A 16296-nucleotide genomic window follows, 5' to 3' on the forward strand; every position below is an offset into this window, starting at 1 on the left:
AGTTTTTGTAATTACACAAATAAATGCAGGGGAAGATTAGCTTCCCAGTAATATTGGAATGTAGTTATCAGTAATAATTAACATAATTAAAAAGTGATTAATTCAGTGTTTATGTTAATTAAAATTATCATAATCAAAGTACAGTAAGACCCTATTAAACAGGTGCCATCACTGTTAATAGCAGGACAAGAGAATTTGTCATTCATACTGTATTTTAATCTAAAGGAGCTAAGTAGGTATGTTGGATGGAAACATTTTCTCTCCCAGCAGACAGGCAGAGGAGAGTGGATGCTTCCAGATAAATGTGTAGAATTATTTTCTGCAGTTCTCAGAGCATAAGACAAAGCTGGTCAATTTCTCTGAAGAAGGTACTTAAGGCTAGGCTTTTTTAATGGTTGATATAGGAATACTGCCAGCTTAAAATGTGCTTTTTTTCAAAAGCAAGTAAAATTAATATTTGAAGTAATAGAAGGAATGAAATTAGGCATATAGTAGTCCTTTTATTGAGCAAAGTAGTCCAACCATAGGGAACAACAAAGAACATAAAAAGCCTGCATTTTTCAGGCTTTAAGAATTGAGGCTTTAGTTAACCAGGAAAAAAATTAAGAGAGGAGGAAACAATGTATATGGGCCAAAGAAGCCATAAAAAAATTAAGCAGCAGATCCTTCTGTTCCTGCTTTGTCCCAGAAGAAGAAACTGTGGAGGGATTTATGGACATAGTGGACTCTGGAGAATAGTTCATACAAATAAGCACCAAGCCTTATACTAAGAGTAGCAGAACAAAGCCAAACCATAACTGTAAATGTGGGCAAGGATTTTCAAAACCTAAGTTTTAATAAAGCAACATACTGTCCTGAGAACTCTTGATATTTGATCAAGTTGCCAACAGATGTTTCAAAAGATAACGTTGGGCAGCGCTATTGTAAAAAACTATGGCACATGCTTTTAGGGCAATAGAAAGATGCGAAGATGCAGTTATATGAAAAACAAACAAACAAACAACCTTTTCCTGTTGGAGATGATTCTGGTCAAAGCTACTGCAAAGGAAGTATTTACTTTTTCACTTCCCAAAATACAACTGTGAATCTGATTTTACAACACCAGAGTAAACAACAACATATAGCAGGCACGATTCCAAAAGCTGATGATTCTGCAGCTGGAAAAATAAGGCAGAGAATAGCCTAGTGTATGTAAATGTGATGTAGAAGATTTAGATTTATTCAGTCTCAGAAGAAAAAAAAAAAAAAACAAAAAACATGGAATACATTTGCAAGGACCACAGCAAAAGACGAGACACTGAGACAAGTCGTTAATGCTGTTGCCACTGAATGGCTTGGGAATTACACAGCAAGTTTATATTAGCAATTCAAATCAGAGCTTTTCTAACCGATGACATACACTATAAAAACAAGAGGATACAAAAATGGCTATGCTTCAAAGAACACAGGAATGCTACATTGATATAGAAATGTGCTAAAGCAGAACCAGAAATCCTTTGTACTAGTCACAAATGAAAGTGGAGATAAAGAAACTGGAAATTCATGATCTTGTCAAACTAGATACCCCTGCTGTTCTACCAGGAAATGTCGGAATGTGCACTGTAGTTACATTTATATATCCTGAAACACAGGTAAAATTGCTTAACAGGTGATCAAGCAGAATACAGAGAGCTCCTAAAAGGCATATTGAATGCAATTAAAACAGTTGTGTAATAGAGGATGCGCTTTATAAGAACCATAAGGAATGTTTCTGCTTGGGTAATTTTCTGCTGGAAAAAGGAGATACTTAAAGACTGTAGTACTGCCTCTTCAAGAGCTGACCAGCCAATGCTGATCTGAGCAGAGACAGAAAGAGACTCAGAAAAGTTGGCTCTGGCACTGTCCTCAGACACAGTTGTAATAAACCCATCTATTGCATCTCCTGTTTAAAACCTCTTGATTAAAAATTCAAACATCTGAGACAAGGCAGAGAGTTAGAGGGGCAGTCAGAGGCAGGCAGCAAGAGGGCTCAGCTTTCCAGCTGGGAGTCTGCCATATTCCTTTCTATCCCTCAGCAACATGACTCAACCATGGAGATGGCAGGAGTGAGGAAAACGCACTGAGAAGAGGTTAAAGTGTCATCTCTCAAGCTCAGTAGCAGCAGCAAAATGAGCTCATAAAAAGCTTTTTTAATGGCTGTGGCCCTACACTTATAGAAATATTGCAGGTTACCTACCTCAGAGGCTTCCAAGAAGTTCCTAGAGGGCTCAACTATCGTAGGATCATTCCCTAGTGTATGCTGCCAACCTGGGTCTCTGGTGTCATTTTAAACTAATAGTTCAGTGGTAAAGTCCACCACTTCCCTTGAAAGGTTACTCTGCCTATTTTTTTTCTGAAAATCCTAAAATCCTAAATCCTGAAATCCTAAAACATAACAGCCTCATTTCTCAAACCACCTCCCTTGGACCATCCCGGTAACACCCAGCGACTGTGGTTGAGTATATGCACAAGTTTTATTAGATTCAAGCACTGGCAAGTTTCTTGGGCACTTACACTTTTATTTTACTTACATCCTGGCCAGGAGGACCCTGTGGTCCGGGGACACCAGGTACACCACGGGGACCCTGGCAGGGAGAGAACAGAAAAATCCACTAACGTGAGCAGTACTTATCAGGTTCTAATTAACTGAAGAAAAGAAATTCTCAACACAATAGTTATTAGGAAAATAATTAATTAAATAAACAAACAAAAAACTATCAGTTAAACCACTCTAAGAGAGATTAAGAAAAAGAAACAAACCAACAACAACAAACTGATCCCACATTGAACTATCACAGTAACAGTCATTTCTGTGCCTCATGGAGCTTTATGTGTATCACTAAAGTCAAGCCTCACATACCTTGACTGGAAAGGTAATAATGACTCTTTATAGGCAGGCAAGTTTATGAACAGGGAAAAAATATGACTGATGATGGGGCTGTAGAGGAGAAAAGAAGGTCCAGCTCCTCAGTGCCAAATGGGTACACACCAGAATTGGCTATAGCACTGGAAATTAATGCCAGTGAATGAAACCACAGTACACAGCTATTGGCTACACTCCAATGGATTACATCCTTACAAACCATATGTTGAGGAACTAGGTATGTTTGGTGAATACTTCAAGGCAAGGTTTTCTGTAAGACTTAAGCAAGGAAAATGCTTAAAAATGCTTTAATTTAAACCTTTGAGGCCTTGGTTATATCTCATAGCAGTGTGCCTTGAATTATATGCCTTGAAAAAATTTTCTCAGTGAAGGGTTAAAAAAGTGACTCATTCTTTCCACTTGTGGGACTATACTAACAGGTAAGGAAAAGCTGTCACCAGATCAAGAGTCTAGATAACTCTTGGTCTCACAACCCACTTGAGCAGATAGGTGGTGGTAGTGCCCATGTGAAGTCCCCTTTGGCTAGCTAATACATGACCCTACTTTTCTTGGCCAAACCAAAGCAATAAATTAATCATGCCTTTATGAAATCAATGATGGTAGCACAATTCATTTGTTTGCCCCGTCCCACAAAATCTGGGTGTAGTTAGAAAGACATACTGTACCAATGACCCTTTGTCTCCTGGTGGTCCAACAGGGCCCTGCAAACAGAGAAGATACAGCATTTAGAACACTAGCAGAGCTTAAAATTAACATCTCCTCTTGGCTGGTCAGGGTGGGTCCTGAAGCACAGAGATAAGAATAAGGAGAAAATGAAAAGCAAAAAAAAGGAGCTAGTCTGACAGGCTGCTCAGACAGACACAGTGGTAGTGTGCAATACTCTCAGTGGGATGTTCATGGGGGAGGATCAAAGGCACAGTAAGGGAGAAATTGAGTGGATCATGGGGAAAAAATGGGAGAGAAAAGACAGAAAAAGGGACTAAAGGAGCCAGCTGTACTTTAACATGTCTCTTGTCTGACTGAGCCCTCCACTTCATCACCACAGTCTGTCCTGTATCATCATTAAATCCAATTTGTAACACCCTTCTGAATGGGTGAGCTCACGAATTTGAGCCTGTGGGCCTGAATCTTGCTGAGCTTCAAGTCAGACTAGCTGGTGAATAGGAAGGTGTAGGTGCCAGAAGCTGAGCTGAGAGGCTGTGAACCCAAGGGGCTCACAGGTTGGGGTGTAAGCAGCTGGAGGAGGCTGAGGTGCAGGGCCTGGGCACTGGGTGGACTGGGTGTCCGAGACCTAACGGTGGCCTTCCAACCTGATCGGCCAGAGAGCAGATGCAGGATCAAGACATGCTTAGTCACATTCCTCGGAGTGTTGTTTAGGTGTATGTGGGTGTTGATAAAGGCATCAGTCTGTCTGCACTGGTGTCCTGGTCTGTTTGTCAGCGTTTGTGTGTTCATGGGCATTGTGTATGCATGTGCCCCTTGGCAATATGGGCTCAGCCTTGCTTCTAGCTGGACCCACGGGCACAGAATCACAGCAGCCTCGTGATCTGCTGGGCTGGGACAGGACCACCTCTCCTGGGTCCCAAAAGCCACCGTGTTCAGCTACTTCTAAAACAAGGAAAAGCATCCCATGGGACCTGTGTGTTCTTTAAATGAGGTCAAAGCACGGAGTCCAGTGGACTTTCATATGCTATTTGTTTGGAGATGCAACTTACCTAGGTGCATAGTACAGTGAGCCCATTAGAAGGTATCCAGTCCTATAGGAACACCGCAGTAGTGATGTGGTACCCATATCCAGCAGAGATGGGTCAATCTGGTATTCCAAATGCATCCCAAACAAGGCTTGACCTCACATCTCTAGTGCTGTGTTTGAATAAATTGGCTCACACTATTACTCCTCTCCCTTTGGTTTCTATTTCAGGCACATTAATTCGCTAATCCTCAAACAGTTCTCTGTGCGAGATGCCTTAATGGTCTGCTAAAGCACAGGCTAAATACTTCATGCTGAACCCATGGTAATATGAAGAGGGAAAGGCAGAGCATGAGCAGCTCCCTGCTACTTTATGCATCATGTTTCCATTAGGGAGCTAGAACATGAGCACGTGAATGCGCTCCATTTCTCCATACAGTTACCTCTTCTGTTTATTGTTCAGCTGGGAAGACCACACCTAATACTCTTTTTAGGGCTCAGTGTTATGCAAATAGTAACATAATACTTCAGCAGACAAAGTAAAAACAAACAAACAAACAAACATACAAACAAAAAAACCTCTTCTTTGTATACCTTTTATGCAGGGTGTAAAGTCCAATAGAGGTTAAGGGGACAGGAGGAAACAGGGTGAGAACTCCAATTAAAAAGAGTTGCTGGCTCTTAGAAGCTGAAAACATCATACACAGTTCTGTCACGTTGCTAAAAAGGGTAGAGGCTGACACCTTTATTCAGTGTATAAATATGCATTGAAGCAGCTCCACTGAGATTATTCTATTTTTTAGCAGGACTCAGTCTTTGTGCAAGACTGATGGATTCAAGGTTATACAGAGCTTTTCAAATTCTGAATCTTTGCACTGGAGCTGCGGTTATGATAAACCTACAGTGAAGAAAATCACCATAATGGTAATTAAATATATATATATATTCAGTGAAGCAGATAAAATAAATAAAAAGAAGTCAATCAGGAATATTTTGGTATGTACCAGCACCACCTACTCATCCTGACTGTGGTCAAACAACAATGACATAGTAAAAAAGTAATCCTCTAGTGTGTGAGAAGTGATGTCTATATCTAGAGTCAAGTTCTTAGACATTTATGTTCGTGGATGTGGATGCTAACAACCTAATGAAGAATGACTTTGGTATCCAGTGTACATCAGGGTGCAGAAGTAAGCTCACCTAACCCTGCACTGAATCTAGAAATCAGTAATTAAAAACTAGCCACAGTTTAGTGACTTTTAAACAAGTCAGATGTTCACTTGCTAATTTTATTTTAATATTAATGACTGAACCTTAAGAAACGCAAGAACATCACAGTTTCTTATATAAATTATAACAAATAACACCCAGAAAATCTTCAGTCGGTGATAACATTGCTGAGGACCATAAAGGCCAGGACATGTTCTTGGTGTCTTATATGTCTGACCCGGACAGCTTTACCATAAATAGTATTCAGAATGGTAAAATCTAATATTAAATAGAGATACATCCCATAAAATTTATCAGCCAGTATCATTCAGCAACATGACTTCTCATTTCAAGGCTATTTCATGTACTAATTAGGAAACTTCTGTCTAGATAACCAGAGCATGAAAATGTTGGCTGTGATGACTGGTACAGTATCATGGCATATTCAAGGGGCTGTGAAAGGATGCAAGGTCTCTGACATCCTCTAGCAATTGCAGCTGGGAATAAAGTTTGATTCCTTCTAGACACATTTTACTTGTGCATTCAGTGCATAGATGGAGGACTGAGCAGGGAAGCTACAGTCAGAGCACTCCCAAATTCCCCTGATCTCCAGAGGAGTCATGCGTGTCAAGTACTGGATTGATGAAAGTCTGGATTTTTATCCCTACGAGATGAAAATCTAGACTTTCTGAGGCCAGTCCCAGGTACATCTCATGGCCTGCTGATGATGGTAGAACTTCAACAACAACAGCTGGAGGAGAGGGCAGAGCTGGATGAGGTGCATAACTAAATCTTTGTGGGGAATTATGGGGCTCTCTTATGATGGCTCTCTTATAACGCAGCATTTTAACTAACCTGATTTTTTATTTCCCTATCAGATGTGGACATATCTGCCACATTCATCCCTCCTAATGGGGTGACAGGAGGGTTACATCTTCTGCTGGCTCAGCACAGATGTTGGCTCACATCCAGAGCCAGCATGTCAAGATGCTGTGGAAAAGTCACAAGTAACAGTCAGTGATATCAATCACTCTGATTGCACTTTTCTGCCTTTCTCTTTCAACTAAAACGGAATGCATCGAGAGCCCTCACAACAGACATCTGAGCCATGGATGGCAGCCTCTGGGACACTTTGCAGTTTTGCATCTTCAGGGGATAAAATGCTCTTGGCAGAGGAGAGCACAGAGAACCCATTCTCCAGATGGCAATGAGTTAGGTTTTTATCTTGTCACAAGCTACAGCAGCACCTGCTACTTACAGGGGGTCCAGCCAGTCCGATTCCTGGAACACCTCTGTCTCCTGGCTGTCCAGGGAGGCCAGGAGCTCCCCTCTCACCCTGAAATGAAGGCAGAAGTTATACGTTTTGTGCACTGTTGAGAAAAGGTGCCAAAATGCAAGAAGGTTTTACAAAAGAACATAATATTGTTACATCCTGACCTGATCCTGCCCACCAAGGAATGGGATCAGGTTATGTCAGGACAGAGATACAAAACAGTTTCTGTAACGTCATGCCAGGAAAAGTGCCTCCCTCCTTGAGAGGGGCACCAGCCCACCTCCATGAGCACTCACACCATGTCAGCACGTACCACATCACATAACTGAGCAGGAACGCAGCTTCTACAAGTATTTTAATTTATTTTAGTGCACAGCATCCGATTTCCAGCAGTATTCCCATATGCTACAGTGGCTGATACACTGCAGTAAATTGAGAACTTCAGATTTTTGTTGAACAGCGCATCTGCTTTTATGGAGTTTTACATTTGCAATTGCCTGCAGGGTATTAGACACTCTCCTTGGCTTGGGCAAACACTAAGCACCACAGTGTGCTTTTCTTTCTCTGCATTTTTACGGTAGACAGCTAAACTGCAAACATTGCTAAATAAAGATTATTTATCCAGGGAAGACAGAATTAAAGATGTGTTACATCTTAATATTTTCCTTTACCAACATAGGACTGTTCACAGCAGAATATTAATAATTTTTAAAGCATTTCTACCACTCTCTCTAGGGGACTACACTACAAATGGCAAGATCTCCCTTCCAGAAAACTAAATTTTCTATATTAAAACCTGCAGAGCACAGACAACTACTTGGCGCTGTTTAATGGGCATTGTAGACAGAGAGTTAAGCAAGAATTCAGATACAGTACTTAAATTTAATGTCCGTTCTCTTTTCTTGTTATAGGTAGAAATATCAAATAAGATTTTTATGGATTGTATTGTGGTTATGAGAGTCAGTCTCACGTTGGCAGTAGACTTATAACAATGAGTCTTATTTATGTTATTTATTATTACACTATTTCCAGCTATACAAAAGCTTGATAGAAAAATGGTTACCCATGGATTCTGCCCACCCTGAATTTAGTCTGCAATATCTCCTACTTTATTTCCTTTCTTTCCTTCTTAAACTAATCTTATATTACAAAGAAGCAATACTGTAAGGACAGTGAGAGAAAATGTATTCTGATTAGTTCAAACACTACTGCAGATCCCTTATCTGTTATTTTGTTCAAGAAAATGATTTCAATACAAAAAGTTCAATAGCATTTTTCCATGCACAATTAAGATCCCTACCATCTTGTGTTGATATTGAACAGACTATTTCATTAGATTTCCCACTGTGTTTTTTTTTTTTTTTTTTGAGATTTTTATGTTACTTCTGACTCTGTTATTGTGTCTATGTTCTGAACTGACCAAGGTATATACAACAGAGCATAAATCATTTATACAGAATGCAACAAAATCAAAATAAAATGTTTCATAGCAGTTTGCGTATTTAAAAAATACTGGACCTATATGGATCCAGTTTCATACTGCTATATTCCCACCTCTGTCATTTACAAAATCTGTTTCAATAACTTATTCATCTTCCAATACAGATCAATAAACAGCCATTTCAAAAAGAATTTCTCATATATGTGATTGAAGACTCATGTAAAATCCAGATGCTTCCAGAAGCAAATGTTTTTGCCATTTTACTCCTTTCTCTATTTGCTGTGCACTTGTAAGGGAATAAACTTTATTTTCCATTGCAGACATTAACTTAATCAACAAGTTAGTCTGCCTTAGCTACAGTATAGGAAGGCAAACCAGGCCTATTCAGTCTCAATGGAAAATAATTAATTTCCCTTTGAGAGAGGTGAAAGAAATAAATGCTATGGAGGAGTGTTCTTTGATGAGTTGACAGGTGGTCTCAAGAGTAGTTCATCCTTTTGCTATGCAATGTCTCTCTTGTTGCATGGATTAAAGGTCCCCAGTCACAATTTCCCTGAAAATGTGTGCAGCATTTAGCATTTAGTCTGTGTTGAAGTTGCATAATACTTGAAGAAATTTTAAATGTGGAAAGTGAACACAGTTAATTCATATCCTAGTATTTGCATCTATAGAGGTATTGGAATAATAAAGAAAGGAATGTCCTAAGTAGTTTTTGAGTGCAAGTTTCACAACCTCTATTTTCTGGTGAAAAACAGACCATATTTTTCACCACAACTTCTTCTTCAGTTTCAGCAATGAAGGGAAGCAATCTGCAATGAACAATAAAGTCCAGACTTTCTCACCTTATGCCCAAAAGGTCCTGGCAAGCCTGGTGGACCTCTTTCCCCCTAAAGTGACAGAACCAAAACCAAAGAAGCATCATTGCGCAGCCAAAGACAGGAATCTTTGAGACAGTGAAAACAGCAACCACCCCCACCACCACCACCCTCCTTGCTCCACACCATCCTTGTAATAGTCTATGGATAACTTGTAAGCAAATTAAATAATCTACTAACTTTATTACAACTAAATGCTTTTAAGGAACTTTCAACAATCTAGGTGTTTTTGTACTGGTCACAAGGACATTTGATCGTTAGTCCTCATGGAGGTCTCCATTTGGAGATGGCCAGCATGACACAGCGAAGAGGGTATAATGTTCAGAAATACATCTTCTGTTCTCTTTGCCTTTTTGCATACAGCACTGGGATCTGCAGCATTTTGCATGACAAGACCTTTCATGTCTTCAGGTAGATGGCCTGTAAGTATCTGTGATTAACCTAATTCTTTACCAAAGTCCACCATTTCACTGCAGAAGCTTTGTTTGTCTAGCCCATACTGAACTACCTGAGACCAGAGCTTGCTAGCAGTACTTACCCGTTCTCCATCTTTACCCTTGCCAGGCAAACCTGGCTCTCCAGCAGGCCCTGGTTCACCAGCAGGCCCTGGTAAACCCACTTTTCCTTCTTTTCCTGGGTCACCCTGTAGAAGACAATCCAACAAACCTGTTAATCACACCCTAAAGACTATTCCTGTCTCAGATCTTTCATTGTGACTAAAAGATGTGCATTTTCTTCTAGACTCATGATCTGAATTTTTCTTGGAATCACAAGGTATCTTCTTTTTGGGAAGCCTTTTCCTACAGGAATATCAAGATATTTGTAATTTTCCTTAAAAAATAAAACAACATTTCAAAATGTTTTGGAACCAACTAGATGAGGGAGCCCTTGATTCATACATGGTGCTGAGATGTATATCAGTATTCTGGAACACAATTTGACTGAAAAAACTGTAATTCATCCTCATTTTAAATCCCATGTCCTACATATAGGGTGCCATGTCTCTGATTAATCATTCTTACTATAGCAAACAAAGATTGGGACATTGGCATGATGGGCACTGTGAAAAGTAGTAGTATATTACAAGTCCTTGTCCTCAGAGAGAGCTCATTGCCTAGCTGTAAGATAGGACATAACAGTTGAGCAAAACAGACATGCAAAGCATCAAGGGTGCACTGAAAAGCTAAACTAATGGCCCAATTATAGCAGTTTATCAGGAAAGCAGAGATCTCAATTTCCTAAGCAACAAAAGGAAGCTTTTCTTCCATCTTGTCGGGTGGTGAGGACAGAAGAAGATCATCATTGTATTAAATGGGTAGCAATGACTTCACTGTATCCAGTTGTATCTCAGTGGTTTTACTAAATTATAAAGCTGAAGAGGGTGAAGTCCTTTTAGCATTTGTAGTAGAGGAGGTCAGGTGAGATGACCCATGAGCCCATGTGTCTTAGTAGTCCATGAACCTATGAAATAATTTCGCATTCAAGTTGTTTCCCTACCAGGTTACTTAAAATGGCCAAGAAGAAAAGAAACAAATCCATGAAAGAACAAGCTCACCTTTTCCCCTTTTTCTCCTTCCTTTCCTGGTAGTCCGGGATCTCCATGCACTCCCTGAAGAGAAAAGAACTTTAAGGATTAAAACTTTTCTTTTTAGGCAATATTTGATACTAAAGAAAATGGATAGACCAGTGTATTCAGTACAGTCTATCTCAAGGATTAGTATCAGTTTTACACTTTCCAGTACAGACAACTAGAGAATCCAGAGAATCAGACAATCCAGAAAACCACAGAAGAGCTGTGTACCAAGTGCTTAAAGGAGTTATTTTTTCAGTATAAAAAAGAGCTGAACAGCAGAAGCAGAAATAGAGCTAATCCCGGATTTGTGCATTCTCCTTCTACCAATAACTGTTTCATTCTGTGAAATCCCCAGTAGTTCTTAATCATCACCTCTGTGTCAAAGAAGCCAAAAGTCTCGCAAAACAAAGTCTACATTTCTTTATGGCTAATGTTCTTCAAAGCCACAAACTGGAAAATGTAGCTGTGTTTGTTTTACTTTTTGTTTCAGTTTTTGACCCTTTTCATGTCTTGGCAGATCAAAAAGGTTTCCTTGTCAAAATATAGATGATTATATATGAGCTCCAAATCAAATACTGTAGCTTCCTGACTCACCAAAATATGTGTAAGCTACAGAGTAGTACTCCATTTTAAAATATGAAATGCTGTGGCACCATAAGGTTGGATTGACTTCTATGTGTGGATGCAATAATTATTTTCTTTTATGCACCAGTAAAAATCATTTACAACTCTATTAGATTTTATAGGTAATATATTGGTATTACTAGTAGAGAACTTAGCTTAAAAGAATATGAAATTGACCAAGGTCTTCATTTTGGATATCACCTTCCAGTTTGAAATGATATCACCATATTAATACAATTAAAGGAAATGTGACTTAACAATTAGTAGAAAGGCAATTTAAGATTTCTCAGATTTACCAGCTGACAAACTCTACCTTAAAGAGCCCTCTGTGCTAAACCATTGTGCCTGAATGCTTTATCATGGGGTCTAAGTGCTGTTTTTCACTTACTCCAGCATAAACTCAGAGAAATCCCAGGCTCTAAATAGAAAATTACACTGGTGGAGCAGGGAGTAGAGTAAGCCTAAAGATTTCTATGCAGACAAGAAAAGCTTTATCATGCACAATTTAATAATGGTGATGAGCATGTACTGAGGTAAGGAGGATGCTGTACTGACTTCAAGGCTCTGATTGTAGGATCTAATACTTACATGTTTTCTTAACACAGAATAAGAGCTTACTATGCAATCTTTATATCAAGAAGTCAAGTTTTCAAAAGGAAAGGACAAATGGAAATGAGGCAAAGGAAACAAAACCAGCCAGACAATAAACATCACAATTTTTCTCTTGAAGAGTTGGCAGCAAAAAATGTTTTTGACAATTTGATGAGGAGTGAAGCAGCTCCATGCCTCCCTCTTGTTACAAATGAATATGAAAATATGTTTAATGGAAACACCATTCCCAGGTGCCACCACATCTTTCAATTCAACCATAAAGAAGTGTAATGAAACACAGCCTTTTGAACCTTATAAAATACCCCATGGGAGGGAAATCTAAACATATTAAATAAAGAAATCAGGGCACAGATGGGAAAATAAATACACCAGCGCATACATACCACATTTCCTGGCAATCCTCTTGGACCTGGGGGCCCTGCTGGTCCAGTCGCACCCTGTTTTAAGAAAATCAAATGCAAGTGCATATGTAATTCACAGCTTGTACTATCACAGGAACAAGATGTTCCAAGTGAGATTGGAGTTCATGTCAGACAAGGTGTTGTACAAGCACAAAACAAAAAATGGTGCTTTTGTGAAACACTTTGTAGTGTAAAGAAGCATGAAGCAATACAAAATGGATGAAGACTCTCCTAGGGAGCTTAAATTACCCACCATCAAAATAAATCCTAAATCTCACTGAGATACGGGAAGAAAGGTCTGAGACCAAAACATCAAAAGAACAGAGGAAAGTATGTTGATTCATCATTAAAACAAAAATCTAGGCCAACAAAATATGCTATGTTGACAATTCTACCTTTCTCTACACTGAGGAGCAAGACCTGAAAATACTCATTCCCACTACATAGACAAACAGCAGAAACCATTCAGACTGTTGTTGTTCTGAATTACAGGCACTTCTGTCTTCAAGTGAAAGCTATTTGGGATGAAAGAGCCCCTGTATGTCCCCAGTCATGTACAGGGGACACAGGAGCATGTATGCTTTTGGATTTTTTGTCCCCATAGAGATGTATGTTTTGGGGTTACCAGGCTATAGTTGGACATTTTCCTCTAGACTTGATAGCATCAGGTCAAAGTTTTTATCTCTGGAATCCTTCATCAGCCTGCAGTAGCCAGGGTTCACCTGCTGCCACAGCTTCACAAGGAAAAGAATATCTATTAGTATTCCTAAGCCATTCATGGTAAAAACAGGCTATCTAAAAACATCTGCATCAGCAAAGTGAAATAATCTGTCTGACCTGGAGTATAGAAACTCTTTCTATCAGAAGAGCTGGTTAGCAACATCTTGCAGATACTAGATACAGGACAGTGCAAACAGTGGAATATGGTAATATGGTGAAACTCTTCCAGAGCACAGCTCTTCAGAAAGTGAATGACTATCTGTTTGTCTGGCTCACTAAAAGAGAATTAAAAGTTTCCTCATTTCTGTGTTGTTCGCAGTCACTGGTCTATAAGCCAAAATAAACGTGTAGAGCAGTGGCAGTCTGTGAAAGAATGGCAAACAAACAGATGCTTACATATGCCGGTACTTGCACATCATTCATATCCTCCAAGACACCAGGTAATAATAAGAAATAAAACCAATGAATTGGTTTGGGGATAGCTGGACACTTTTTAACTTTTTTCCCCACAAAGTTTAAGGAGTCCTTCAACTGAGAGTGACAGAATGCTAGGGACAGGCAATTCAGAGTTCAGGGTCAAAGCACTGCTAAATACAACATCTGAGCACAAATCCAAGAAGGAAAACCATGAACACAAAGATACAAGAAAGAATTTCAAAGCTCTAGGACACTTTGCTTGGATTTCCTATGGCTTCCTTCTCCCAGATACAAACATCATCTCGCCCAGTCACTGCTTGAAATAGTTCTTCAGTCTTCCTTCTCTGCTTAAAAAGAAAGTACGTGGTCTTTTATTCAGCCACAAAGGGCTTATACACTGCCACAATAATAAAATAGGACTTGAATTCTTCACTGTTCTTTCAGAGAATGGCAGCACTCCCTACAACACATGCCTTGAAAAGTGGTATGTGATGATTCCTATGGTGCTGAGGCTTTATTAAGGAAAGCAGAATTGACTAAGAAGCCTAAAACCAACTGTGATCAAAAGCTAATTCTGGCTGCTGATGCAAAGCTCACTCCGTGCACAAGCTGGCTGCCTGGGCTTGGCTGATATCGCAGTGAAGTAGCAAGCTCAGCCTCACCTCACTCAGAAAAGAAGGCATTTTATTAGAGAGGGAGAGATTTGGCCAACAAAAGACAAACAATTCAGAGCTGGGCTGAGTGGGGCATTGATAGGTTTGGTGCAGCTGAGTCTGTTTCCCCACAAGCAGTGACTCCTTCCAGCTGCAGATTAGGATGCGCCCTGTGCCCAAGCTGCTTGGGACTGTGAATCTGCAAAGCAGGGACTTCAAAGTCCCTTCAGGTGTGTTACTATCAGGGAAAAAATGCTGCAAGGGAAGCAGTTACTCACAGCCTCTCCAGGGGCTCCAACTTCTCCTCGAGCGCCTTTCTGCCCCTTTGTGCCCTGTGCAGAAAGAAAAGAGATGCCAGCTGATTAATGATGGGATGGGACTGCCTGCCAGACAAGAAGACTTCAAAATGCCTGAATGTGCACTCAGCTAATCAATTCATGGAGGAGTTTAACAGCTGAGGAAATGGCTCCCAGTTCTCTATGCAGCAAGAAAATGAAATATAAAAATAAAACCCTGGGACATAAGAGGAATTACTAATGACTGATCAGCTCAGAGGCTATTTCACAGCACTGCATGCTGAAACTTGCAGACATTCATCTAGGGGAAGCGCTTTCCTATCCTCCGGCCTACCTGCTACTTCAATGCCAGCTGAACTCTGATGATCTCCCTGCAAAGAGGAGCTTTTGCCTGTGGTTCTCAAATACAAACAACAATCATTTAGAAATGGTCAAAACAGATCACAGTGCAGAGACTTTGCCCCATTCCTACATATGACTCAAATGCCTTAGCTCTTTTATAAGGTTTTTGGCAGGACTAAGAGGAGTCTACCAACTGATTTGGTCCCCCTTTTAGCAAACGTGAGTTTAAAATTGCATGGCATTATTGTTTTTGTTTGTTTGTTTTCATGATGCTAAGACTGCTGTTAATTTGTTTATACAGCTGATTCCCTAGTAATAGATGATTACATAGCTTGGACACAGTACAGATGAAGGCAGAGTGAACACCCCTACATGATTACATGGAAACATACCTCAGTGGTAAATGGAAATAATGGGCATGAACCAATAAATTTTTAGAAGACAATTGAGACTATAAATCTATTTCACATAAGACATGGTGCCTTCAGGATCAAATGGGCTGGGGTTGAATCTGAATGTTCTGCAACACTTTGCTAATGCGTTGCAGTAACTTATCTGTGAGACCTCTGCTTTGAAAGCACCAAAACAAGATGCTTTCTTGAAGGAACCTGAAGTTCCTGAGTCTCTCAGATGACACTCATCTCGATTCAGAGATGACATATTTCTGCTTTGATTCTCCTTATGTTGTCCTGATGTCCATCATGAACAAATACCTCTACAGAAGTCCCTGAACTTACAAAAATGAAGGAGATGTGGGCTGTCAGTGTGTAGGGGAAGGATTATTTCCAGTGAAATGCACCATGAAGGCAGTCCTCTTTGGTCATACCACGGCTTTCTTTCTTTCTGTCCCTTCTTACCTGTAGTCCTGCAGGTCCTGGGACACCCTGTTCACCTGGGACCCCTGGTAATCCCTGCAAAAACAGAAGCTGAGGTGGAAGAGCTGAAGAAAACTGTTCAGTTCTTCTCCTCATCAAAAGAAGATGTTTCTCCTTCCCCCCATCAAGAGAAGAAAGTGTTTTTTTTTTTTTTTTTTTTTTATGGAGGCTGTGACTGAATGGGAGTCTGCCGCTCCTCAGGGCTCCCTCCAGAACAAGAGCAAGGCAGAATATAAGCAGAGTAGCCAAATGCATAATTTAGCTGGGTCACATCATTTCAAAAGCCCTTAATAAATCCTGTACAACCTTACTGTCAGCCAAGTTCTGTGTTGCAAACCCCATAGTCCTTAGCCACTAAGGCCCTGGGATATAAATCAGGTGCTTAATTTCATG

The 16296-nt window shown here is 40.0% G+C and overlaps 1 protein-coding gene across 1 annotated transcript in view; it reads right to left on the reverse strand.

The window, feature by feature from the left end:
- The window catches only part of COL22A1 (collagen type XXII alpha 1 chain), a 222941-nt gene that overhangs the window by 31585 nt on the left and 175060 nt on the right, over window positions 1-16296 (reverse strand). Inside the window, exons 36-44 of the mRNA XM_084512133.1 lie at window positions 15886-15939; window positions 14669-14722; window positions 12583-12636; window positions 10946-10999; window positions 9929-10033; window positions 9358-9402; window positions 7060-7137; window positions 3568-3603; window positions 2550-2603 (exon numbers count right to left, since the gene is read on the reverse strand). Of these exons, the coding sequence (XP_084368259.1) occupies window positions 2550-2603; window positions 3568-3603; window positions 7060-7137; window positions 9358-9402; window positions 9929-10033; window positions 10946-10999; window positions 12583-12636; window positions 14669-14722; window positions 15886-15939 (534 nt within the window). The remainder of the gene's footprint in view (window positions 1-2549; window positions 2604-3567; window positions 3604-7059; window positions 7138-9357; window positions 9403-9928; window positions 10034-10945; window positions 11000-12582; window positions 12637-14668; window positions 14723-15885; window positions 15940-16296) is intronic.

The sequence above is a fragment of the Aythya ferina genome (assembly GCF_964211825.1).
Source record: "Aythya ferina genome assembly, chromosome: 2".
NCBI classification, from domain to species: domain Eukaryota; kingdom Metazoa; phylum Chordata; class Aves; order Anseriformes; family Anatidae; genus Aythya; species Aythya ferina.